The sequence below is a fragment of the Hyla sarda genome, chromosome 9 (genome assembly GCF_029499605.1).
Source record: "Hyla sarda isolate aHylSar1 chromosome 9, aHylSar1.hap1, whole genome shotgun sequence".
Classification (NCBI taxonomy): domain Eukaryota; kingdom Metazoa; phylum Chordata; class Amphibia; order Anura; family Hylidae; genus Hyla; species Hyla sarda.
Window position 1 is genome coordinate 17,678,571 of NC_079197.1, and position 27,144 is coordinate 17,705,714.

Consider the following 27,144-nt stretch of genomic DNA (forward strand, 5'->3'; position numbering starts at 1 on the left):
AATCTCCCCCATTGAATGTGTCTATTCTTTCATGTGTCTATTCTTCAGTGCACATACTGGGTTGAATTCACACGTGGCGAAACTGCCGAAAATTTTACCTTCTGGTTCGACATCCTGGGCATATGTGAAAGGACTTATAGAAACCTTTTCCGTGTGCTGCAGGTTTTAAAATCTCCAACAGCGGATTTGGGATAGTCAAAATCTGCAAATACTCACGATATGGTGCAGGTTTGTATTGTGGATTTAGCATCTTCAGGGTGCGTTCACACACACGCTCTTTGTTTTTGCGGGTTTTCCGCTGCGTATTTGAAAGGGGGCGGGCTCTTCTCGGCTGTCCGCAGCAGATTTTCCATGGAGGAATTTACGCTGCGGAAAATCTGCAGCAAGCCCCATTGAAGTCAGTAGGGACCGCGGCGGATTTTCTGCCGCGGAAAATCTGCTATGGACAGCCGAGAAGAGCCCGCACCCTTTCACATATGCAGCGGAAAACCCGCAAAAACAAAGAGCGTGTGAACGCACCTTCAGCCAACCTGCGGATTTGTTGCTGAAATTTTCAGCAATTATGACCCTAAGGGTCCGTTCACACAGGCGGGTTATCTACGGTATTTAAGCAGCGTCTTTGCTGTGGACAGTCTGCTGCGGATTTTGCTACCATTGACTTCAGTGGGTCAGCAGTAGAGGTAGATTTGCAGATTTTCCTTCGGACCCATTGAAGTCAATGGTAGTAGAATCCGCTGTGGAATTTCCGCAGCAATTATGCTAAAGAGTCCTCCGGAGGAAAAAAAATTAGCTGGTGCCAGAAAGTTATACAGATTTGTAAATGACTTCTGTATAAACACCTTAATCCATCCAGTTCTTATCAGCTGCTGTATGCTCCAAAGAAAGTTGTGCAGTTCTGACCACAGTGCTCTCTGCTGCCACCTCTGTCCGTATCAGGAACAGTTTGCTACGGGGATTTTTTTGGGGCTTTGGACACTTCCTGACACGGACAGAGGTGGCAGCAGAGTGCACTGTGGTCACACGGGAAAGAACTACACAATTTCCTCTGCAGCATACAGCAGTTGATAAGTACTGGAAGGATTAAGCTTTTTATTTAGAAGTCATCTACAAATCTGTATATGCTCCAGCTTTGTTTTAGACCCATGTTATGTTTTTTTTGATTAATCGCTTTTGCCAAGATGCCCGACAGTAAATTTGGGCCACCACCAAGATCTGTAAATAGCATGTGATCCCATTTTGGGATAGGATTTCGTCAGGTATTGCATTAACCCAGGCTGGACAATAGCCACCGCAACACTTGCACAGGGTCATCATTCATCTGGGATATGCAGGTGGCCATTCAAAGCCTTAGGACAGTGTTTCCCAACCAGGGTGCCTCCAGTTGTTGCAAAACTACAACTCCCAGCATGCCCGGACAGCCTTCGGCTGTCCGGGCATGCTGGGAGTTGTAGTTTTGCAACAGCTGGAGGCACTCTGGTTGGGAAACACTCCATTAAAGGGGTACTCCGGTGAAAAACTTTTTTTTTTTTTTTTTTTAAATCAACTGGTGCCAGAAAGTTAAACAGATTTGTAAATCTTAATCCTTCCAGTACTTATTAGCTGCTAAATACTACAGAGGAAATTCTTTTCTTTGGAACACAGAACTCTCTGCTGACATCACGAGCACAGTGCTCTCTGCTGACATCTCTGTCCATTTTAAGAACTGTCCAGAGTAGGAGAAAATCCCCATAGAAAACATATGCTGCTCTGGTCAGTTCCTAAAATGGACAGAGATGTCAGCAGAGAGCTCTGTGCTCGTGATGTCAGCAGAGAGCACTGTGTTCCAAAAAGAAAATAATTTCCTCTGTAGTATTCAGCAGCTAATAAGTACTGGAAGGATTAAGATTTTTTAATAGAAGTTATTTATTTACAAATCTGTTTAACTTTCTGGCACCAGTTGATTTAAAAAAAAAAAAAATGTTTTCCACTGGAGTTCCCCTTTAAGCTCAAGTAAGAACCACCACTTGTACGGAAAAGATGTGACCTGCGTCCGGGGTTAGCGCATAATCGCATATGTGCAAGTTAATGCAGAACATTACACCGGATAATTGTGATACAGGAGGAATTGAGTCCGAAACCTTCACCGTTCCGGTACAGTGTTCCCCGGGGATCAGAGGACGAGAGCGAAGGACTAAATAGAATTAATGTGAGATTTGAATCGCACTTCGGGGAATCAATTTGTAAGACCTCGGGGGATATCGGAGGAATTTGCGTAGTAGATACAGCCGACCGCGCTCCTCTATCTCCAGTGATCCAGAGCCGGGGTGTATGTTACTTAACAGTAAGGCGCACATATTTCCGCTAATGGATTGCTCCACATTATCAGAGTGAATATAGCTGCTGGCTTTTATTACAACAGTTTTAACATAGCTGGGTATTTATACGGCAGCTGCCACCCTCCAAATGTTATGATGAGAAAACAACCCCCGGCGCGGAGACCCGTATCCACATGAATAATTTAATATAAATGTGTAGGTAAAAAAAAAAATTTAATATTGCAGCAAGGGCAGAGATTGTGATCTTCATGATGTATAGGTCTGTCTGGCGGGACACGACGCCTGTCACCATTACAGGTATCCTGCAGATTAAAGGGGAATGTACAATCTACTGTACAGGTGTATTTGTTCATTTGTGTCAGGCTTGTGTATTGGGTTCTGCATGTATGGACTGTTATACAGAGGTTATACAAAGGTTATACGGAAGGCTGTATGGTACCACGACAATATAATGTTTGGTTTACGGGCAGCTATACAGCACCACAGTTCTGTATGTACCTAGTATCTTGTATGTAGAATATATGGTTGGCTATACGGTTCCATGGACGTTGTTTGCTGAGTGTATGGACGACTGTACAGAAGCATCTTCCTGATATATAAAGTGTATGCCCAGCTGTATGGTGCTCTGTCTCTTGTATGTAGTATATGGCTGACTGTATAGTACTATGTCTCTTGTATGTAGTATATGGCTGACTGTATAGTACTATGTCTCTTGTATGTGATGTATGGCTGACTGTATAGTACTATGTCTCTTGTATGTAGTATATGGCTGATTGTATAGTACTATGTCTCTTGTATGTAATGTATGGCCGACTGTATAGTACTATGTCTCTTGTATGTAGTATATGGCTGACTGTATAGTACTATGTCTCTTGTATGTAGTATATGGCTGACTGTATAGTACTATGTCTTGTATGTAATGTATGGCCGACTGTATAGTACTATGTCTCTTGTATGTAGTGTATGGCTGACTGTATAGTACTATGTCTCTTGTATGTAATGTATGGCCGACTGTATAGTACTATGTCTCTTGTATGTAGTATATGGCTGACTGTATAGTACTATGTCTCTTGTATGTAATGTATGGCCGACTGTATAGTACTATGTCTCTTGTATGTAGTATATGGCTGACTGTATAGTACTATGTCTCTTGTATGTAGTATATGGCTGACTGTATAGTACTATGTCTCTTGTATGTAGTATATGGCTGACTGTATAGTAGTATGTCTCTTGTATGTAGTATGGCTGACTGTATAGTACTATGTCTCTTGTATGTAATGTATGGCTGACTGTATAGTACTATGTCTCTTGTATGTAGTATATGGCTGACTGTATAGTACTATGTCTCTTGTATGTAGTGTATGGCTGACTGTATAGTACTATGTCTCTTGTATGTGATGTATGGCTGACTGTATAGTACTATGTCTCTTGTATGTAGTGTATGGCTGACTGTATAGTACTATGTCTCTTGTATGTGATGTATGGCTGACTGTATAGTACTATGTCTCTTGTATGTAGTATGGCTGACTGTATAGTACTATGTCTCTTGTATGTAGTATATGGCTGACTGTATAGTACTATGTCTCTTGTATGTAGTGTATGGCTGACTGTATAGTACTATGTCTCTTGTATGTAGTATATGGCTGACTGTATAGTACTATGTCTCTTGTATGTAGTGTATGGCTGACTGTATAGTACTATGTCTCTTGTATGTAATGTATGGCTGACTGTATAGTACTATGTCTCTTGTATGTAGTGTATGGCTGACTGTATAGTACTATGTCTCTTGTATGTAGTATATGGCTGACTGTATAGTACTATGTCTCTTGTATGTAGTGTATGGCTGACTGTATAGTACTATGTCTCTTGTATGTAGTATATGGCTGATTGTATAGTACTATGTCTCTTGTATGTAATGTATGGCCGACCGTATAGTACTATGTCTCTTGTATGTAGTATATGGCTGATTGTATAGTACTATGTCTCTTGTATGTAGTATATGGCTGATTGTATAGTACTATGTCTCTTGTATGCAGTGTATGGCTGACTGTATAGTACTAGGTCTCTTGTATGTAGTATATGGCTGACTGTATAGTACTATGTCTCTTGTATGTAGTATGGCTGACTGTATAGTACTATGTCTCTTGTATGTAGTATGGATGACTGTATAGTACTATGTCTCTTGTATGTGATGTATGGCTGACTGTGTAGTACTATGTCTCTTGTATGTAGTATGGCTGACTGTATAGTACTATGTCTCTTGTATGTAATGTATGACTGACTGTATAGTACTATGTCTCTTGTATGTAGTATATGGCTGACTGTATAGTACTATGTCTCTTGTATGTAATGTATGACTGACTGTATAGTACTATGTCTCTTGTATGTAGTATATGGCTGACTGTATAGTACTATGTCTCTTGTATGTAATGTATGACTGACTGTATAGTACTATGTCTCTTGTATGTAGTGTATGGCTAACTGTATAGTACTATGTCTCTTGTATGTAGTATATGGCTGACTGTATAGTACTATGTCTCTTGAATGTAGTGTATGGCTGACTGTATAGTACTATGTCTCTTGTATGTAATGTATGGCTGACTGTATAGTACTATGTCTCTTGTATGTAGTATATGGCTGACTGTATAGTACTATGTCTCTTGTATGTAGTGTATGGCTGACTGTATAGTACTATGTCTCTTGTATGTAATGTATGGCTGACTGTATAGTACTATGTCTCTTGTATGTGATGTATGGCTGACTGTTTAGTACTATGTCTCTTGTATGTAGTATATGGCTGACTGTATAGTACTATGTCTCTTGTATGTAGTATATGGCTGACTGTATAGTACTATGTCTCTTGTATGTGATGTATGGCTGACTGTATAGTACTATGTCTCTTGTATGTGATGTATGGCTGACTGTATAGTACCATGTCTCTTGTATGTAGTATATGGCTGACTGTATAGTACTATGTCTCTTGTATGTAGTATATGGCTGACTGTATAGTACTATGTCTCTTGTATGTAGTATATGGCTGACTGTAGAGTACTATATCTCTTGTATGTAATGTATGGCCGACTGTATAGTACTATGTCTCATGTATGTAATGTATGGCTGACTGTATAGTACTATGTCTCTTGTATGTAGTATATGGCTGACTGTATAGTACTATGTCTCTTGTATGTAGTATATGGCTGACTGTATAGTACTATGTCTCTTGTATGTAGTATATGGCTGACTGTATAGTACTATGTCTCTTGTATGTAGTATATGGCTGACTGTATAGTACTATGTCTCTTGTATGTAATGTATGACTGACTGTATAGTACTATGTCTCTTGTATGTAGTATATGACTGACTGTATAGTACTATGTCTCTTGTATGTAATGTATGGCTGACTGTATAGTACTATGTCTCTTGTATGTGATGTATGGCTGACTGTATAGTACTATGTCTCTTGTATGTAGTATATGGCTGACTGTATAGTACTATGTCTCTTGTATGTAATGTATGGCTGACTGTATAGTACTATGTCTCTTGTATGTAGTATATGGCTGACTGTATAGTACTATGTCTCTTGTATGTGATGTATGGCTGACTGTATAGTACTATGTCTCTTGTATTTAGTATATGGCTGACTGTATAGTACTATGTCTCTTGTATGTAGTATATGGCTGACTGTATAGTACTATGTCTCTTGTATGTAGTATATGGCTGACTGTATAGTACTATGTCTCTTGTATGTAGTATGGCTGACTGTATAGTACTATGTCTCTTGTATGTAGTATATGGCTGACTGTATAGTACTATGTCTCTTGTATGTAGTATGGCTGACTGTATAGTACTATGTCTCTTGTATGTAGTATGGCTGACTGTATAGTACTATGTCTCTTGTATGTAGTATATGGCTGACTGTATAGTACTATGTCTCTTGTATGTAGTGTATGGCTGACTGTATAGTACTATGTCTCTTGTATGTAGTATATGGCTGACTGTATAGTACTATGTCTCTTGTATGTAGTATGGCTGACTGTATAGTACTATGTCTCTTGTATGTAGTATGGCTGACTGTATAGTACTATGTCTCTTGTATGTAGTATATGGCTGACTGTATAGTACTATGTCTCTTGTATGTAATATATGACTGACTGTATAGTACTATGTCTCTTGTATGTAGTATATGGCTGACTGTATAGTACTATGTCTCTTGTATGTAATGTATGGCTGACTGTATAGTACTATGTCTCTTGTATGTAGTATATGGCTGACTGTATAGTACTATGTCTCTTGTATGTAGTGTATGGCTGACTGTATAGTACTATGTCTCTTGTATGTAATGTATGGCTGACTGTATAGTACTATGTCTCTTGTATGTAGTATATGGCTGACTGTATAGTACTATGTCTCTTGTATGTGATGTATGGCTGACTGTATAGTACTATGTCTCTTGTATGTGATGTATGGCTGACTGTATAGTACTATGTCTCTTGTATGTGATGTATGGCTGACTGTATAGTACTATGTCTCTTGTATGTAGTATATGACTGACTGTATTGTACTATGTCTCTTGTATGTAGTATATGGCTGACTGTATAGTACTATGTCTCTTGTATGTGATGTATGGCTGACTGTATAGTACTATGTCTCTTGTATGTAGTATGGCTGACTGTATAGTACTATGTCTCTTGTATGTAGTATATGGCTGACTGTATAGTACTATGTCTCTTGTATGTAGTATATGGCTGACTGTATAGTACTATGTCTCTTGTATGTAGTATATGGCTGACTGTATAGTACTATGTCTCTTGTATGTGATGTATGGCTGACTGTATAGTACTATGTCTCTTGTATGTAATGTATGGCCGACTGTATAGTACTATGTCTCTTGTATGTAATGTATGGCTGACTGTATAGTACTATGTCTCTTGTATGTAGTATGGCTGACTGTATAGTACTATGTCTCTTGTATGTGATGTATGGCTGACTGTATAGTACTATGTCTCTTGTATGTAATGTATGACTGACTGTATAGTACTATGTCTCTTGTATGTAATATATGACTGACTGTATAGTACTATGTCTCTTGTATGTAGTATATGGCTGACTGTATAGTACTATGTCTCTTGTATGTAATGTATGGCTGACTGTATAGTACTATGTCTCTTGTATGTAGTATATGGCTGACTGTATAGTACTATGTCTCTTGTATGTGATGTATGGCTGACTGTATAGTACTATGTCTCTTGTATGTAGTATATGGCTGACTGTATAGTACTATGTCTCTTGTATGTAGTATGGCTGACTGTATAGTACTATGTCTCTTGTATGTAGTATGGCTGACTGTATAGTACTATGTCTCTTGTATGTAGTATATGGCTGACTGTATAGTACTATGTCTCTTGTATGTAGTATATGGCTGACTGTATAGTACTATGTCTCTTGTATGTAGTATGGCTGACTGTATAGTACTATGTCTCTTGTATGTAGTATGGCTGACTGTATAGTACTATGTCTCTTGTATGTAGTATATGGCTGACTGTATAGTACTATGTCTCTTGTATGTAGTATGGCTGACTGTATAGTACTATGTCTCTTGTATGTAGTATATGGCTGACTGTATAGTACTATGTCTCTTGTATGTAGTGTATGGCTGACTGTATAGTACTATGTCTCTTGTATGTAGTATATGGCTGACTGTATAGTACTATGTCTCTTGTATGTAGTATGGCTGACTGTATAGTACTATGTCTCTTGTATGTAGTATGGCTGACTGTATAGTACTATGTCTCTTGTATATAGTATATGGCTGACTGTATAGTACTATGTCTCTTGTATGTAATATATGACTGACTGTATAGTACTATGTCTCTTGTATGTAGTATATGGCTGACTGTATAGTACTATGTCTCTTGTATGTAGTGTATGGCTGACTGTATAGTACTATGTCTCTTGTATGTGATGTATGGCTGACTGTATAGTACTATGTCTCTTGTATGTAGTGTATGGCTGACTGTATAGTACTATGTCTCTTGTATGTGATGTATGGCTGTCTGTATAGTACTATGTCTCTTGTATGTGATGTATGGCTGACTGTATAGTACTAGGTCTCTTGTATGTAGTATATGGCTGACTATATAGTACTATGTCTCTTGTATGTAGTATATGGCTGACTGTATAGTACTATGTCTCTTGTATGTAATGTATGACTGACTGTATAGTACTATGTCTCTTGTATGTGATGTATGGCTGACTGTATAGTACCATGTCTCTTGTATGTAGTATATGGCTGACTGTATAGTACTATGTCTCTTGTATGTAGTATATGGCTGACTGTATAGTACTATGTCTCTTGTATGTAGTATATGGCTGACTGTATAGTATTATGTCTCTTGTATGTAGAATATGGCTGACTGTATAGTACTATGTCTCTTGTATGTGATGTATGGCTGACTGTATAGTACTATGTCTCTTGTATGTAATGTATGGCCGACTGTATAGTACTATGTCTCTTGTATGTAATGTATGGCTGACTGTATAGTACTATGTCTCTTGTATGTAGTATGGCTGACTGTATAGTACTATGTCTCTTGTATGTGATGTATGGCTGACTGTATAGTACTATGTCTCTTGTATGTAATGTATGGCTGACTGTATAGTACTATGTCTCTTGTATGTGATATATGGCTGACTGTATAGTACTATGTCTCTTGTATGTAATGTATGACTGACTGTATAGTACTATGTCTCTTGTATGTAGTATATGGCTGACTGTATAGTACTATGTCTCTTGTATGTGATGTATGGCTGACTGTATAGTACTATGTCTCTTGTATGTAATGTATGGCTGACTGTATAGTACTATGTCTCTTGTATGTGATATATGGCTGACTGTATAGTACTATGTCTCTTGTATGTAGTATATGGCTGACTGTATAGTACTATGTCTCTTGTATGTAATGTATGGCCGACCGTATAGTACTATGTCTCTTGTATGTAGTATATGGCTGACTGTATAGTACTATGTCTCTTGTATGTAGTGTATGGCTGACTGTATAGTACTATGTCTCTTGTATGTGATGTATGGCTGACTGTATAGTACTATGTCTCTTGTATGTAGTGTATGGCTGACTGTATAGTACTATGTCTCTTGTATGTGATGTATGTCTGACTGTATAGTACTATGTCTCTTGTATGTAGTATATGGCTGACTGTATAGTACTATGTCTCTTGTATGTAATATATGACTGACTGTATAGTACTATGTCTCTTGTATGTAGTATATGGCTGACTGTATAGTACTATGTCTCTTGTATGTAGTGTATGGCTGACTGTATAGTACTATGTCTCTTGTATGTGATGTATGGCTGACTGTATAGTACTATGTCTCTTGTATGTAGTGTATGGCTGACTGTATAGTACTATGTCTCTTGTATGTGATGTATGGCTGACTGTATAGTACTATGTCTCTTGTATGTGATGTATGGCTGACTGTGTAGTACTATGTCTCTTGTATGTAGTGTATGGCTGACTGTATAGTACTATGTCTCTTGTATGTGATGTATGGCTGACTGTATAGTACTATGTCTCTTGTATGTAATGTATGGCTGACTGTATAGTACTATGTCTCTTGTATGTGATGTATGGCTGACTGTATAGTACTATGTCTCTTGTATGTAGTATATGGCTGACTGTATAGTACTATGTCTCTTGTATGTAGTATGGCTGACTGTATAGTACTATGTCTCTTGTATGTAGTGTATGGCTGACTGTATAGTACTATGTCTCTTGTATGTGATGTATGGCTGACTGTATAGTACTATGTCTCTTGTATGTGATGTATGGCTGACTGTGTAGTACTATGTCTCTTGTATGTAGTGTATGGCTGACTGTATAGTACTATGTCTCTTGTATGTGATGTATGGCTGACTGTATAGTACTATGTCTCTTGTATGTAATGTATGGCTGACTGTATAGTACTATGTCTCTTGTATGTGATGTATGGCTGACTGTATAGTACTATGTCTCTTGTATGTGATGTATGGCTGACTGTATAGTACTAGGTCTCTTGTATGTAGTATATGGCTGACTATATAGTACTATGTCTCTTGTATGTAGTATATGGCTGACTGTATAGTACTATGTCTCTTGTATGTAATGTATGACTGACTGTATAGTACTATGTCTCTTGTATGTGATGTATGGCTGACTGTATAGTACCATGTCTCTTGTATGTAGTATATGGCTGACTGTATAGTACTATGTCTCTTGTATGTAGTATATGGCTGACTGTATAGTACTATGTCTCTTGTATGTAGTATATGGCTGACTGTATAGTATTATGTCTCTTGTATGTAGAATATGGCTGACTGTATAGTACTATGTCTCTTGTATGTGATGTATGGCTGACTGTATAGTACTATGTCTCTTGTATGTAATGTATGGCCGACTGTATAGTACTATGTCTCTTGTATGTAGTATATGACTGACTGTATAGTACTATGTCTCTTGTATGTAATGTATGGCTGACTGTATAGTACTATGTCTCTTGTATGTAGTATGGCTGACTGTATAGTACTATGTCTCTTGTATGTGATGTATGGCTGACTGTATAGTACTATGTCTCTTGTATGTGATATATGGCTGACTGTATAGTACTATGTCTCTTGTATGTAATGTATGGCTGACTGTATAGTACTATGTCTCTTGTATGTGATATATGGCTGACTGTATAGTACTATGTCTCTTGTATGTAATGTATGACTGACTGTATAGTACTATGTCTCTTGTATGTAGTATATGGCTGACTGTATAGTACTATGTCTCTTGTATGTGATGTATGGCTGACTGTATAGTACTATGTCTCTTGTATGTAATGTATGGCTGACTGTATAGTACTATGTCTCTTGTATGTGATATATGGCTGACTGTATAGTACTATGTCTCTTGTATGTAGTATATGGCTGACTGTATAGTACTATGTCTCTTGTATGTAGTATATGGCTGACTGTATAGTACTATGTCTCTTGTATGTGATGTATGGCTGACTGTATAGTACTATGTCTCTTGTATGGCTGGCTGTATTGTATATGGCTGACTGTATAGTACCATGGCTCTATATGGCTCTTGTATGGCTGGCTGTATTGTAACATGTGTGTCTTATATATTTAGTGTATAGCCGGCTGTACAGTAATGTGTCTCTTGATGACTGTAGGAAACAGTGTCCCTTCTTTTGGTATCTGTATCCAATAACATATATAGTAATTCAACTGTGATTTTTACTAAAAACCTTTTTGTTAGGTTTTCCATAAACTGAATTTTTTTTAAACAATTCTCATATCCGTATTTGCTGATAATATAAATGTATTGTTTCTGTCGCTCTCTCCCCGCAGAGCTCATGGAGTCTCGCACGGCTCGTTTCTTCAGCTTTGGCTTCAACACCAGCGATTATCGGATCCTCCTCCTAGACCAGGACCAGGACCGCATGTACGTAGGGAGCCGCGACTACCTGGTGTCAATGGACCTTGGCAACATCAATCGGGAGCCCTTAATTGTAAGCCCAGAAACTGGAGAAATTCCTACCGCAAGACACTAAAGCAAAACGTTCAGGATTGTTACATTATAAATTACAGAATTAGGAATCTGAGATAAGGATTCCCACTAATCCCAGACGCTACAAATCATCCCCTTCCTGTTATGGCTCCTGCAAGGTTATTATTGTAATCTGTAGGGTCGGACATTTTAGGGTAAAAACACATAGAGAGACCTTGAAGATGTTAATTTGACTTGGTATTAAATCATTGGAAGACGTATTATAGTCATTTGAGTGTACTCAGTAATATCAGGGGAGGAATATTAAAGTAATGATTTCAGCTTGGGGTCTTGTCATCTGCCGTCTGGGCTCACGAAGCTGCAGCATGATAGATGATAGCAAGTGCTGAAGTAGAAATAGATGGATGCAGATGGTGAGAGAGTCGCTGCAGGTTGTTAGGGATCAGAAGAAAAGGCGCCTGGATTACAGAAGTTGGAATATACAGTGAAAGCTATAACAAGCAGAGTATCCATCATAAGCCGATACTACACAGTATTCTATACTACTGCAGCTCGTCATGTCTTACAGCAGCGTTTCCCAACCAGTGTGCCTCCAGCTGTTGCAAAACTACAACTCCCATCATGTCTGGACAGCCTTTGCTGTCCAGACATGCTGGGAGTTGTAGTTTTTCAAAAGCTAGATGACACACTGGTTGGGAAACACAGGGCTCACACTTAGTGACTTTTGAGTAAAGTGCTGCCCCTAGAGCCCAGTTCACTATGTGCTGCTGGAGAGAAGGTAAGTACATAAATGTGGTTATGTATTATTATTATTAAGGGGTACCCTGATGGAAAATATTTTTTTTTCAAATCAACTGGTGCTAGAAAGTTAAACTGATTTGTACATTAGTTTTATATATAAAAATCCTTAATCCTTCCAGTACTTATCAGCTGCTGTATGCTCCAGAGGAAGTTGTGTAGTTCTTTCTAGTTTGACTACAGTGCTCTATGCTGACACTTCTGTCCGTGTCAGGAACTGTCCAGAGCAGGTGCAAATCCCCATAGCAAAGCTCTCCTGTACTGGACAGTTCCTGACACAGACAGAGGTGGTAGCAGAGAGCACTGTGATCAGACTAGAAAGAACTACACAACTTCCTCTGACAGCAGCTGATAAGTACTGGAAGGATTAAGATTTTTAAATAGAAGTTGGTTTGAAAACAGCTGGTTTGAAAACATTTGTTTTCCACCGGCATACCCCTTTAAGAAGTAGCTGTCTGATGAGTCATAATATTAAGTAATCCAGAATTGTGTATAGATGTCTTAATGTAATTTATTTCTCACAATACACATTAGATATATTGCGGATGCAGTCACTGATTTTGTCTAAACCAGCCTGCCATCTAATGTGTATGGGCGACCCCTGAATCTAGCAGTCTGATTTTAATACGGCCCATCCTTTGTTCTCGGGGAAGATAAGCCACCATTACAAGAGTCTGACAGCAGCTTACTCCCCTTTCTTCATAGAGAACACATTCATAATAAATGAGGTGTGCATGTCGATCGGGTAGTTAGCTGACAGCTCTTTAAAGGGGTGGTCTGGCGAAAAAAACGTATCCCCTATCCACAGGTTAAAGAATAAGTGTCTGATTGCGAGGGTCAGACTGCTGGGACCCCCCATGATCTCCAGAACGGGCTCCTGCTCTCTGAGAGGAGCGAGAGCTGCAGACGGCACGTGCTCCATTTATTTCTGTGGAAGCGCCAGAGGTGCCCGAGTACAGCACTCAGGTCTCTTCGGCACTCCCATAGAGAATGAATGGAGCTTGTGCCGTCTGCAGCACTTGCTCCTCTCAGATAGCAGGGGCCCATTCAGGAAATAAGTGTCCGTTCGCGGGGCGTCCGGCCGCTGGGACCCCTGTGATCAGACACATATTGCCTATACTGTGGCTAGGAGATAAGTTGTTTTTCACCGGACCACCCCTTTTTATGTGTAAAGCCAGCTTAAAGGGAATCTATCATCTCTATTTGCTACTAAGCCGTATACATGGTTGGATAGCTGTCAAGGTATAAAAGCTTTAAAAAAATACTTTTTAGTTCTCAGCCAAGTGTCAAAGAGGCGGAGCCAAACTGCTCAATTGCCACAGTACCTATTTGCTTGTCACTTGGCTGCAAAATAAAAAGGCAATTTAATAAGATTGGCAACCATCCTAAGCACGTCAAACGTTTTTATCGGTGAGGGTCTAAGTTCACAAGAACAAGCTGCGAGAGAAGTGCACGGCCGCGTGCCTCTCCGCACTGCTCTATTTCCATGAGTCCAGGACAGCCCCATAGACTTACATTATGAGTCTGTCCTGGTCACATTTCACAACAGTTCCAATTCCCTTTAGGGCTGATGCCCCTCAGGAACTAATTCCCTCTACTAGGGATACCCTTTTAAAACTTCACTTCTATTTCTACTATTAAAGGGGTACTCCGGTGGAAAACTTTTATTTTTATTTTTAAATCAACTGGTGCCAGAAAGTTAAACAGATTTGTAAATTACTTCTATAAAAAAATCTTATTCCTTCCAGTACTTTTCTTTTTTCTTTTTGAAACACAGAGCTCTCTGCTGACATCACGAGCACAGTGCTCTCTGCTGACATCTCTGTCCATTTTAAGAACTGTTCAGAGTAGGAGAAAATCCGCATAGCAAACACATGCTGCTCTGGACAGTTCCTAAAATGGACAGAGATGTCAGCAGAGAGCACTGTGCTCATGATTCAGCAGAGAGCACTGTGTTCCAAAAAGAAATGAATTTCCTCTGTAGTATTCAGCAGCTAATAAGTACTGGAAGGATTAAGATTTTTTAATAGAAGTAATTTACAAATCTGTTTAACTTTCTGGCACCAGTTAATTTAAAAAAAGAAAAAAAAAGTTTTCCACCTGAGTACCCCTTTAAATAATTCAAAATATTTTAAATGTGTTAATAGTAGAAATAAAAGTGAAGTTTTAAAAGGGTATCCCTGGTAGAATTAATTAGTCCCTGAGGGGCGTCAGCTGTAAAGTGAATTAGAATTGTTGTGAATTTGGATAACCCTGGGTACCCTATGGGAGATTGGGTTGTGATATGTCCTGGTCACATGACACAGACTTCAGAGCTTCATCATGGTTATACCTAGATATAAGGGATCAGCCACATTCCCACCCAGCCAGACAATGTTTTATAGATAACAATAACATCTCAGCATGTACATATCATGCAGGGCTTTGGAATCGGTAGATAAATGTTCCGACTCCAACTTCACAGTTTTTTGTACTTCCGACTCCCCGACTCTGACTCCTCTGTATTAATATGCAAATGTATTTATAAACACTTACAGTTGAATCCAAGAAGCTGTTCCACCAAGTTCTTCTAAGCTCTTCTAGCAGAGAGAGGTAATTGGGCAGAAGCTGCTGCCTTTTCCTTTTTGTGTGCTGATCTGCTGCTGAAGATAGGGCAGTGGGAGGATCCAGAAAGGGGAATTTATTATAAAACATGAGTAGAATCCCATAGTCATGTTTAAAGTTTAAAGGGGTTATCCAGGAAAAAACTTTTTTTATATATCAACTGGCTCCAGAAAGTTAAACAGATTTGTAAATTACTTCTATTTAAAAATCTTAATCCTTTAATTACTTAGGAGCTTCTGAAGTTAAGGTTGTTCTTTTCTGTCTAAGTGCTCTCTGATGACACGTGTCTCGGGAACCGCCCAGTTTAGAAGAGGTTTGCTATGGGGATTTGCTTCTAAACTGGGCAGTTCCCGAGACACGTGTCATCAGAGATCACTTAGACAGAAAAGAACCACCTTAACTTCAGAAGCTCATAAGTACTGAAAGAATTGAGATTTTTTAATAGAAGTGATTTACAAATCTGTTTAACTTTCTGGAACCAGTTAATATGTAAAAAAAAAAAAGTTTTTTCCTGGATAACCCCTTTAAGCTAACAATCGGAGTTTACAAGTTTTTATAGCCTTAGCTGAATGGCAGCAGTTTTTCCAATGGTTTACAGCTTCAGTCTTGAACTATTGACCCTCCATTCCCTTCACTTATAAAAGTGTCTCTAGTCCTGCAAAAAACATATTTCCTTAATCCCTTATCAGTGAGAGGCTAGGTTACCCATGGGTTCCCTGTAACAGCAGAACACAACACTATGTAAAGTATAAGTATTGCCGCTCCTAATTGTGCGTTGCGTGCCATATAGTGAAGCACATGAAAAGCTTCTTCACGGTCACTTAATGTGTTCGTTTTGCGGTTACGTGAGGCACTGCATGCATTGGTCTTTATTCTTACAGTAGATAATTCATTAATTATAATTTTTAGTGAATTGGGACATTCAAACTTGCTTTTTTATATTTTTTTATTCCAATCTAAATTTAGTAGGAAGGAGTCGGAGTCGGTGCATTGTTTGCCGACTTCGACTCCAGGTACCCAAAATTTCGTCCGACTCCTCGACTCCGACTCAACAGCCCTGATATCATGTATGGAAAATGTCTGCTTTGGAGAAGTAAAGTGTTATTTTCCTTTGCTGGTACTTCAGTGAAAGAAAATAAGGGAGTTGTCTTTTTGTGTGATTTATTGCGTTGTTCTATTACCACGTGTGAAACACCCACAAGATTAGGATGCAACTTGTCACATCGTAACGACGAGATCCTCTAACCCTGAGGCACTATGAACGTGGGTGGAGGGTGACCACACATGGGGGGGACATGTATCAAAGATTTTACCCCTGTTTTGTGTGTATTTTTTTTTTTTTGCGCAAAATTTTGCGCAAGCCCCTTTTTTGCGCATTTTTTTGCGCACGTTTTGGTAGAGCATGTCCTCCAGATGTGGCCAAATCGGGGTACTTTGGAGTAACATCTATAGTACGCATGGATTTATTAACTGCGTACTTTTCCTTTTACACCAAAAATTTTGCCGCACGTGCTGTTTTTTTTTGCGCAAATAAATGCCATCTTGGACTTAACGTAGCAAGATGCTCTAAATCATCGATTCTATTTTACAAAGAGTGGATTGAGGAGATGATTATATTTACCCACAATTTATGAAGCTCATTGCGCTTGATTGATAAATTTAGCGCTTCTGCACATAATTTAGAATTCAGGAAAAGGGGTAAACTGCTTCTACCATACACAAATAATGATACATGTCCCCCCATGGTGTCTACTAGGTGCCCAGCGTTACCCATATCCATTGAGGTCAGATTATCATCTTGCATTGAGGTCAAATTCTAGCCACAGAAATGTGTCCACAAGATACCAGAAAGCAAAAAGGGAATATATGTAGACTTTTTAGAAATGTTTCCTAACCAAGGTGCCTCCAGCTGTTGCAAAACTACAACTCCCAGCATGCCCGGACAGCCAACGGCTGTCCGGGCATGCTGGGAGATGTAGTTTTGCAACAGCAGGAGGCACCTTGGTTAGGAAACACTACTATAAAGTTGTATTTATAATCTGCTGGTAATAGGGTTCATCTCCCCCCTAAGTATTCTTCTAAGATGGTTAGTGACTGTTTTCTTTTCTCACTGTCAGATTCATTGGCCCGCTGCCCCGAGTTGGCAAAAGGAATGTCTCATGGCCGGGAGGGGGATGTCCGGGCATGCTGGGAGTTGTAGTTTTGCAACAGCAGGAGGCACCTTGGTTAGGAAACACTACTATAAAGTTGTATTTATAATCTGCTGGTAATAGGGTTCATCTCCCCCCTAAGTATTCTTCTAATATGGTTAGTGACTGTTCTCTTTTCTCACTGTCAGATTCATTGGCCCGCTGCCCCGAGTCGGCAAAAGGAATGTCTCATGGCCGGGAGGGGACGTGCAGTGAGTATACGAGTCCGTCCTTATACTGTACTTATAATCTCTATTTAAGTGCAAACACGCACAGCCGCTTCACAAGACTTTATGGGCCATTTTCTCACATGTCTTAGGTTAATCTTTATGGGGGGAAAAACATTGTAGCCGCATAAAAAGGTATATAAAAGTCCAAATAGGCTCTCTGTGTAACATTGATGTGTCGTGCTGCAATATATATTCTACGGAAAAGTGATGTTCCAAGGTATCTGAGACGTGAAACTGTACCCACAGGAACAATGCACGGGAAGCGCAAGATGAAGTATTGAATTAGCGCTACTTTCCATAGCATGGATTCAAGAGTTTTGCAATATGCTGGGCACAAGGCCTCATGATCTCCGGCCTTTTCCCAGCATGCCCTTCCTAAATTTACTGAGGTTAAAGGTTACCTATCACTTTAACAAACTTCACACCTATCATAGTGACACGTCTTACGTTTTGATCGGTGAGGGTCCTGGTGCTGAGACTCCTACTAATCTCTAAAATGACAGAGATGGAAAAGTGGAAAACTTTTTATTTTATTTTTATTTTTATTTTTTTTAATCAACTGGTGCCAGAAAGTTAAACAGATTTGTAAATTACTTCTATTAAAAAATCTTAATCCTTCCAGTACATATTAGCTGCTGAATACTACAGAGGAAATTCTTTTCTTTTTGGAACACAGAGCTCTCTGCTGACATCACGAGCACAGTGCTCTCTGCTGACATCTCTGTCCATTTTAGGAACTGTCCAGAGCAGCATAGGTTTGCTATGGGGATTTTTTTTATCCTACTCTGGACAGTTCTTAAAATGGACAGAGATGTCAGCAGAGAGCACTGTGCTTGAGATGTCCGCAGAGAGCTCTGTGTTCCAAAAAGAAAAGAATTTCCTCTGTAGTATTAAGCAGCTAATAAGTACTGGAAGGATTAAGATTTTTTTTCAATAGAAGTAATATACAAATCTGTTTTCCCCTGGAGTACCCCTTTAAAGGGATTGTCCACTGATCTGATCCCCTATCCCGCGATCTCTGGAACGGGACCCTGACACGCTTGCGGTAGATGGCATGGGCATCGTTCAGTTCTATGAGAGCGCCAAAGAGACCCAAGTACAGCAATCTGCCATCTTTGGCGCTTCCATAGAAATGAATAGAGCACATGCCGTCTACTGCAAGTGCACTTCACTGGGAGCCGGGGTCCGGTTCTGGAAATCGTGGGGGGGAGGGTTGGTCCCAGCGGTCGAACCCCCTGCAATAAGTTACTTTTCATTTCATCTATTCTGTCACTGGACAAACCCTTTAAAGTGATAGGTGTCCTTTAAATGTGACCTTTGATATCACGACTTATTGTCAAGGCTAGCTTTTTATACATTAAAGGGGTACTTCGGTGGAAAACAAATTTCTTTTTTTCAAATCAACTGGTGCCAGAAAGTTAAACAGATTTGTAAATGACTTCTATTAAAAAATCTTTGCCCTTCCTTTACTTTTTAGCAGCTGTATGCTACAGAGGAAATTCTTTTCTTTTTGAATTTCTTTATTGTCTTGACCACAGTGCTCTCTGCTGACACCTGATGCCCGTATCAGGAACTGTCCAGAGCAGGAGAAAATCCCCATTGCAAACCTATGCTGCTCTGGACAGTTCCTGAAACGGGACAGAGGTGTCAGTAGAGAGCACTGTGGTCAAGACAAAAAAGATATTTAAAAAGAAAATCATTTCCTCGGTAGCATACAGCTGCTAATAGGTACTGGAAGGGTGAAGATTTTTTAATAGAAGTCAATTACAAATCTGTTTAACTTTCTGGCACCAGTTGATTTAAAAAAAAAAAATGTTTCCCACCGGAGTACCCCTTTAAAGGGTGTCAGAAAATGAGGAGGGAGAATATAGTATTGACCGAAGAAGAGAAGGAAGCGATGATGGTACTCTCTACAGCGTAGGAATAGGTAGGAGCCAGTTAAAGAAGGTAGTTCCTGCGAAACAATCGTCGCTCTATATTACCCCATCAATAAAGAGAGCGCGCTGCCAGAGATGGCGCCATACAGCCGCACACGGGGGGTGAGTCGGCTATACAGGCGTTCAGATAGTGCCAGCTGCATCATTCTACAATTGCCAAGTCTACAGTATAGTATTACCTCAAACTGCCCTAATATGGTGGGACAAAACATGCAAATGTTCCAATCACTGTCTGGCCCTTCTTTTTTTGGATTGATCTGTATAAAGTGGCTATGCACACTGGAAAATTAAAGGGGTTATCCAGGAAAAACAATTTTTTATAGATCAACTGGCTCCAGAAAGTTAAACAGATTCGTAAATTACTTCTATTACAAAAATCGTAATCCTTCCAGTACTTATTAGCTGCTGAATACTACATAGGAAATTTTTTTCTTTTTGGAACACAGAGCTCTCTGCTGACATCTCTGTCCATTTTAGGAACTGTCCAGAGCAGCATATGTTTTCTATGGGGATTTTCTCCGACTCTGGTCAGTTCTTAACATGGACAGAGATGTCAGCAGAGAGCACTGTGTTCCAAAAAGAAAAGAATTTCCTCTGTGGTATTCAGCAGCTAATAAGTACTGGAAGGATTAGTAATTTACAAATCTGTTTAACTTTCTGGCACCAGTTGACCAGAGTACCCCTTTAAGACATGCTATGCCATTGTTTCTCAACCAGTGTGCCTTCAGCTATTGCAAAACTACAACTTCCAGCATGCTCAGACAGCCTTCGGCTGTCTGGGCATGCTGGGATTTGTAGTTTTGCAATAGCTTGAAGCACACTGGTTGGGAAACACTCCCCTCTGCCCTGTAAAATTGATCACTTTTCTCTTCCTTATGCCATATTTTAGTTGTCTTCAATATAATTTTATACTTTTGCCACATTATATGTATTTTTTGTGCCTTCTGCTTAGTAATTGTTTGTTGCTGATTCTCTTCTTAAAGGGGGTACTCTGGTGGAAAACATTTTTTTTAAATCAACTGGTGCCAAAATGTTAAACAGATTTGTAAATTACTTTTATTTAAAAAAAAAAATCTTAATCCTTCCAGTACTTATTAGCTGCTGTATACTACAGAACAAATTCTTTTATTTTTTTGGATTTATTTTCTGTCTGTTCACAGTGCTCTCTGCTGACACCTCTGTCCATTTCAGGAACTGTCCAGAGCAGCATAGGTTTGCTATGGGGATTTGTTCCTGTTCTGGACAGTTCCCAAAATGGACAGAGATGTCAGCAGAGAGCACTGTGGTCATGATGTCAGCAGAGAGCACTGTGGTCAGACAGAAAAGAAATCCAAAAAAGAAAAGAATTTCCTCAGTAGCATACAGCAGCTAATAAGTACTGGAAGGATTAAGATTTTCTAATAGAAGTAATTTACAAATCTGTTTAACTTTCTGGCACCAGTTGATTTAAAAAAAATAAATAAATAAATTTCCACCGGAGTACCCCTTTAATATTCGCACTGCATGTCCCGTCACCTTCTCACCTCTCCTATCTTACCTGTCCTATAGGATGAGTGCGCCAACTACCTGCGTGTCATTCAGCCGCTGAACCGGACACATCTCTACGCGTGTGGGACAGGTGCCTATCAGCCTCAGTGCACCCTTATCTACCGGGGCTGGAGGTCAGAGGTGAGGAATGTGACATCGCTGTGGGAGAGACAGGTGATGTCACTCATCCGCTAGTTCTGTGTGTACAATAGATGTCTCTAGTTTTCTGAATGGTTTTGATAATATTTCTTCACATCCTATTCTGTGGCTTTCCAGCTGTTCCCCATTCTATGGCTTTCCAGCTGTTGCGTAAGCACAATTCAGCCTTCGGATGTCAGAGCATATTGGGGATTGTAGTTTTGCAACAGCTGGACTTTCACACTGTCCTCATGGCTTCCTCAAAATATCAGTGCCTGTTTACCCTTTTAGGGTGCGTTCACACCCTCTCTGTTTTTGCGGGTTTTCCGCAGCGTATTTGAAAGGGGCGGGCTCTTCTCTGCTGTCCATAGCAGATTGTCCGCGGCGGAATTTACGCTGCGGAAAATCCACCGCAGTCCCTACTGACTTCAATGGGGCTTGCGTGGATTTTCCGCAGCATAAATTCTGCCGCGGACAATCTGCTATGGACAGCCGAGAAGAGCCCGCCCCTTTCTAATACGCTGCGGAAAACCCGCAAAAACAGAGAGCGTGTGAACGCACCCTTAGGCTGTGTTCACATCACGTTTTCTCCCATACGGGAGCGCATACGGCAGGGGGGAGCTGAAACCTTGCGCTCCCGTATGCCTTTCTATGCGCTCCCGTATGTAATTCATTTCAATGAGCCGGCCGGAGTGAAATGTTCGTTGGACCACAGTTTTAGGTCTGGTGAAAAAGTGCATACGGCGCAAAAATGAGCCGACCGGACCGAATGTTTCACTCCGGCCGGCTCATTGAAACTAATTACATACGGGAGCGCATAGAAAGGCATACGGGAGCGCGAGGTTTCAGCTCCCCCCTGCCATATGCGCTCCCGTATGGGAGAAAACGTGATGTGAACCCAGCCTTACATAGCTTATTTACAGCGTTAACAGGTTTTACTTTCAGCATTAGAATTGTAGCGCCATCTTGTGGCAGACAGTGGTTACTACAGGCAAAGCATCCCAAATACATTCCTATCAAAGGAATGGTTGGTGGCAGTCCACACACGGGGGATTTTCCTGCTGGAACTCCATATTGAATATACAGACAAATCTGTTGTTTGACATGTAGATTATTTGTTGATGCAGATATACGCACAGATAAACATGGAAGAGGCAGCAGGGATTGCGTTCCCACCTGGCGTATACGCAGCATATATCACGCTGCGCAAAATTTTAGGCAGCAGCGGGAAATATACTGCGTATTCCTTGCTCACTATACACACAGGGCTTTCCGGCGGAAAGCCCTGTGTGTATAGTGAGCAAGGAATACGCAGCGTATTTCCCGCTGCTGCCCTAAATTTTGCGCAGCATGAAATACTCTGCGTATACGCCAGGTGGGAACGCACCCTTAAACAGCTGATCGGCAGTGGTTGTTGGCAGTCGGACTCCCATGATCTACTAATGAAGACCTTTCCTGAGGATTGGGTCATCAATTTACGTTCTGAGTTTTTGTTAACTCTTATCCACTTGCCTCCTGTTGTATTCTGCAGTTTAAAGGGGTACTCCACTGGAAAAAAAACTTTTTTAATCAACTGGTTCCAGAAAGTTAAACAGATTTGTAAATTACTTCTATTAAAAAATCTTAATCCTTCCAGTACTTATCAGCTGCTGTTATGATCCACAGGAAGTTCTTTTCTTTTTGAATTTCCTTTCTGCCTGACCACAGTGCTCTCTGCTGACACCTCTGTCCATTTCAGGAACTGTCCAGAGCAGGATAGGTTTTCTATGGGGATTTGCTCCTACTCTGGACTGTTCCTAAAATGGACAGAGGTGTCAGCAGAGAGCACTGTGCTCAGACAAAAAGAAAAGAACTTCCTCTGTAGTTTACAGCAGCTGATAAGCACTGGAAGGATTAAGATTTTTTTTAATAGAAGTAATTTAAAAATGTTCCAGTGGAGTACTCCTTTAAGGCCCCTGGTAAGAGGTATACATTGTGAGAGCTCCCAACGTATAGCTCCAATGGGAGGCTGGACTGTATCCACTGTAATGGTATTAAGGTAGTGGGATACATCATGCGCTCCCAGTAGATGGCCTCAGAGATGTGGTGATACATGGGCAGTGACATCATGAAAGCTCCCTGGGAAGCCAGTCAGTCTTCTCCTCCTGAGCTCCCAGCAGAACAATGGTACCACAGACAGATGCCCGCCATGCATTTTAATGTAAAATGTTTCTGTCATCAATCTCACCCCTCCGGAGGAGAAACAAAAGCAAGGATGTCACTACCCCGGGAATCTCCAGTAATAGTGTCCATAAATAGAGCAGTGATGTCACTGGAGCATCTCAAGGTATCCATTAAACACATACCTGTGATGGATGCCGTACATGCTTCGCCTGTTGGCTGGTATGGTATTCATTTAAAGGATTTCAAGGTATAAAGTAACGTAGTCTGCCACACTATTTCATACTTAATTTTTATCTTTTTGCAATATATACTATTGTTTACCGGCCAGATGGAGGCCAAAGGTAGCTATTTTGCCTTCCATCTAAAAAAAAAGTTACCCTATGAGCATTTTTATCCCCGTATACCCATGTCCATAATCAGTTTTTAAATTGTAGGGCATGTAAAGTTATACACTTTTGTAAATATCTATGATTTTCAAACTTGCCTCCATTTTATGTTACAGCTGTTACATTGCTGCTGACGTTACACGTTCTTAATGCACAGAGCAGGAGAGGGACGTTATCTGCCGAGAACCTTATTAACACTTCAGACAAACAGGCGCTGCTGCTTGTGTGCAAGCTGTACCGTGTCAGTGAGTCATGCAAAGTGCTAGTAGCTTGCACACAACCAATGTGTCTGAAGAGTCAGTCACAGAGCAGGAGCCCTGCTTAAAGGGGTTATCCAGGAAAAAAAAACACCTTTTTTTTAAATATATATCAATTGGATCTATTTTATATATATCAATTACTTCTATTTAAAAAAATCTTAATCCTTTCAGTACTTATGAGCTGCTGAAGTTGAGTTGTTCTTTTCTAAGTTCTCTCTGATGACACCTGTCTCGGGAACTGTCCAGAGTAGAAGCAAATCCCCAAAGCAAACCTCTCCTACTTCGTGCAGTTGCCGAGACAGACAGAGGTGTCAGCAGAGAGCATTGTTGTCAGACAGAAAAGAACAACTCAGCTTCAGCAGCTGATAATTATTGGAAGGATTAAGATTTTTTTTTTTTTTTATAGAAGTAATTTACAGATCTGTTTAACTTTCTGGAGCCAAATGATATGTTAAAAAAAGTTTTTCCTGGAATACCCCTTTAAAGCAGTAAGAGAGAGGACGCTCTGCTATGCTATGAGCTAAAAAATAAGGCAAATGAGAAAATCCTTTTTAATGTGATTCAGAGGTGAAACATTGTTTTGTTGTTCTCCTTTAATCTTGCCCATGTTGGCTCTCCTGTCTACACAAATGACTCTCCATCTCTGTCCTAGGATTATGTATTCCGAATTATTTCTGGTTCTCACGAATCCGGAAAAGGGAGGTGCCCCTATGATCCCAAGCAAGAAAACATGGCCACTATTATTGGTGAGTTCCTAAACCCTTCAGACACATCAACTAATAAGTCAATTTACCATCAACAACAGCCATTCTCTTATAAAAACGTATTCTATTTGATTGTTATATTTGTGCGCGTCCTCCAGCTTGATGGCGAGGAAGTCCGGTTCGACACACTCAATGTTTAGTATATTATTAATAATAATATATAAATAATATTATATAGTTTTTATTATATATTATAAATAATAATAATAAAATAAATTAATACATTTATTGTGTTGCTATAATAGTTGCAGGCTTTTAGTTTGCGGGGAAGAGGCGGAATGTTTATGTGGGGGGGGGGGGTACTGTCGGGGAGGGGGGGTGAGTTGTGGGGAGTTTTTTTTGTATGTTTAAAAAATGTTTCTAAATTTTAATAAAAATATCTGATTTAAAAATAAAAAAATAATAATGTATTCTGTTTCAGATGGGGTGCTGTATGCTGGGGTGCAGGTGGACTACATGGGGACGGACTCTGCAATTTTCCGTACAATGGGTCACAGACTTCCGATCCGCACAGAGCAGTATGACTCTCGCTGGCTGAATGGTAAAATGTCTCTGTCATTTTGTTGTTTGAATAAAAAGTGCCTATAGGAACAGTTGTAGGATTTTGCTGTATAACGTACCCATATGGCAGAATGAATATGTGGCTGCTGGTGACATGGTTGCAGATGTGATTTGTGTCAGTACTGAGAAGATGGCAGGATCTGGTCAGAATCAAGAACATTAAAATGTCATCTCTGTACGCACAGCCAGGGATGTGTTTATAGCCTATACAGAGGAAGGATATAAACTTGTGCCATGCGGGACAATGTAGTTGTGATTTACCTGAAGATGTAACCCAGTGTTTCCCAACCAGGGTGCCTCCAGCTGTTGCAAAACTACGACTCCCAGCATGCCCGGACAGCCAAAGGCTGTCCGGGCATGCTGGGAGTTGTAGTTTTGCAACAGCTGGAGGTACCCTGGTTGGGAAACACTGATGTAACGCATAACCTTGGTAAACCTGCATTATACAGTGATCCCTCAACTTACAATGGCCTCAACGTACAATAGTTTCAACATACAATGTTCTCAGGTTACAATATTTTCGGTCTTTTCTGGACAATTGTAACTTGAAACCAAACTCACCATACAATGCTACGGACAGGCCAGATCTATGAAACGTGTCAATGGCCGGAAGATCTGACCAATCAGATTGGGCATTCACTGGTAAAACCCCTGTATTACTGAAGTGTATGCACTGAATTCATGTCTGGTAGAGGTATTACAGTACAGGGCGGTATTACATCTTCTGTACTACTCTTTATCTGTATTACTGAAGTGTATACACTGACTGGTGTCTGGTAGCGCCCCCTACAGTACAGGGAGTTATTACATGTTCTGTACTACTCTTTATCTGTATTACTGAAGTGTATACACTGGCTGGTGTCTGGTAGTGCCCCCTACAGTACAGGGAGGTATTACATCTTCTGTACTACTCTTTATCTGTATTACTGAAGTGTATACACTGACTGGTGTCTCGTAGCGCCCCCTACAGTACAGGGAGTTATTACATGTTCTGTACTACTCTTTATCTGTATTACTGAAGTGTATACAATGGCTGGTGTCTGGTAGTGCCCCCTACAGTACAGGGAGGTATTACATGTTCTGTTCTTTTTACCTGTATTACTGAAGTGTATACACTGACTGGTGCCTGGTAGCGCCCCCTACAGTACAGAGAGGTATTACATGTTCTGTGCTCTTTACCTGTATTACTGAAGTGTATGCACTGACTGGTGTCTGGTAGCGCCCCATACAGTACAGGGAGTTATTACATGTTCTGTACTACTCTTTACCTGTATTACTGAAGTGTATGCACTGACTGGTGTCTGGTAGCACCCCCTACAGTACAGGGAGGTATTACATGTTCTGTACTCTTTACCTGTATTACTGAAGTGCATGCACTGACTGGTGTTTGGTAGCTCCCCCTACAGTACAGGGAGGTATTACATGTTCTGTACTACTCTTTACCTGTGTTACTGAAGTGCATGCACTGACTGGTGTCTGGTAGCGCCCCCTACAGTACAGGGTGGTATTACATGTTCTGTACTCTTTACCTGTATTACTGAAGTGTATGCACTGACTGGTGTCTGGTAGCGCCCCCTACAGTACAGGGAGGTATTACATGTTCTGTACTCTTTACCTGTACCAGAGTTAGCTGCTCCTTTGGACACCAGGTGAGGGCGGCTCCATGTTACTTTTTAGTACACTGTGTACTGTACAGGACCCTGAAGAAGCTCCTGTCCTC

The 27,144-nt window shown here is 40.3% G+C and overlaps 1 protein-coding gene across 12 annotated transcripts in view; it reads left to right on the plus strand.

The window, feature by feature from the left end:
- LOC130291575 (semaphorin-3F-like) overlaps positions 1-27,144 on the plus strand; it is a 133,306-nt gene that overhangs the window by 81,762 nt on the left and 24,400 nt on the right. For 5 of the 12 annotated variants that reach the window (XM_056540481.1, XM_056540483.1, XM_056540482.1 and 2 more), the window contains 6 exons: positions 11,708-11,868; positions 17,387-17,494; positions 17,608-17,670; positions 21,174-21,326; positions 24,752-24,845; positions 25,285-25,404. In XM_056540481.1, coding sequence (XP_056396456.1) covers positions 11,708-11,868; positions 17,387-17,494; positions 17,608-17,670; positions 21,174-21,326; positions 24,752-24,845; positions 25,285-25,404 — 699 coding nt within the window. Of the gene's footprint in view, positions 1-2,551; positions 2,613-11,707; positions 11,869-17,386; positions 17,495-17,607; positions 17,671-21,173; positions 21,327-24,751; positions 24,846-25,284; positions 25,405-27,144 lie in introns of those variants that run through there. The other 7 variants (XM_056540491.1, XM_056540492.1, XM_056540490.1 and 4 more) reach the window with 5 other exon arrangements.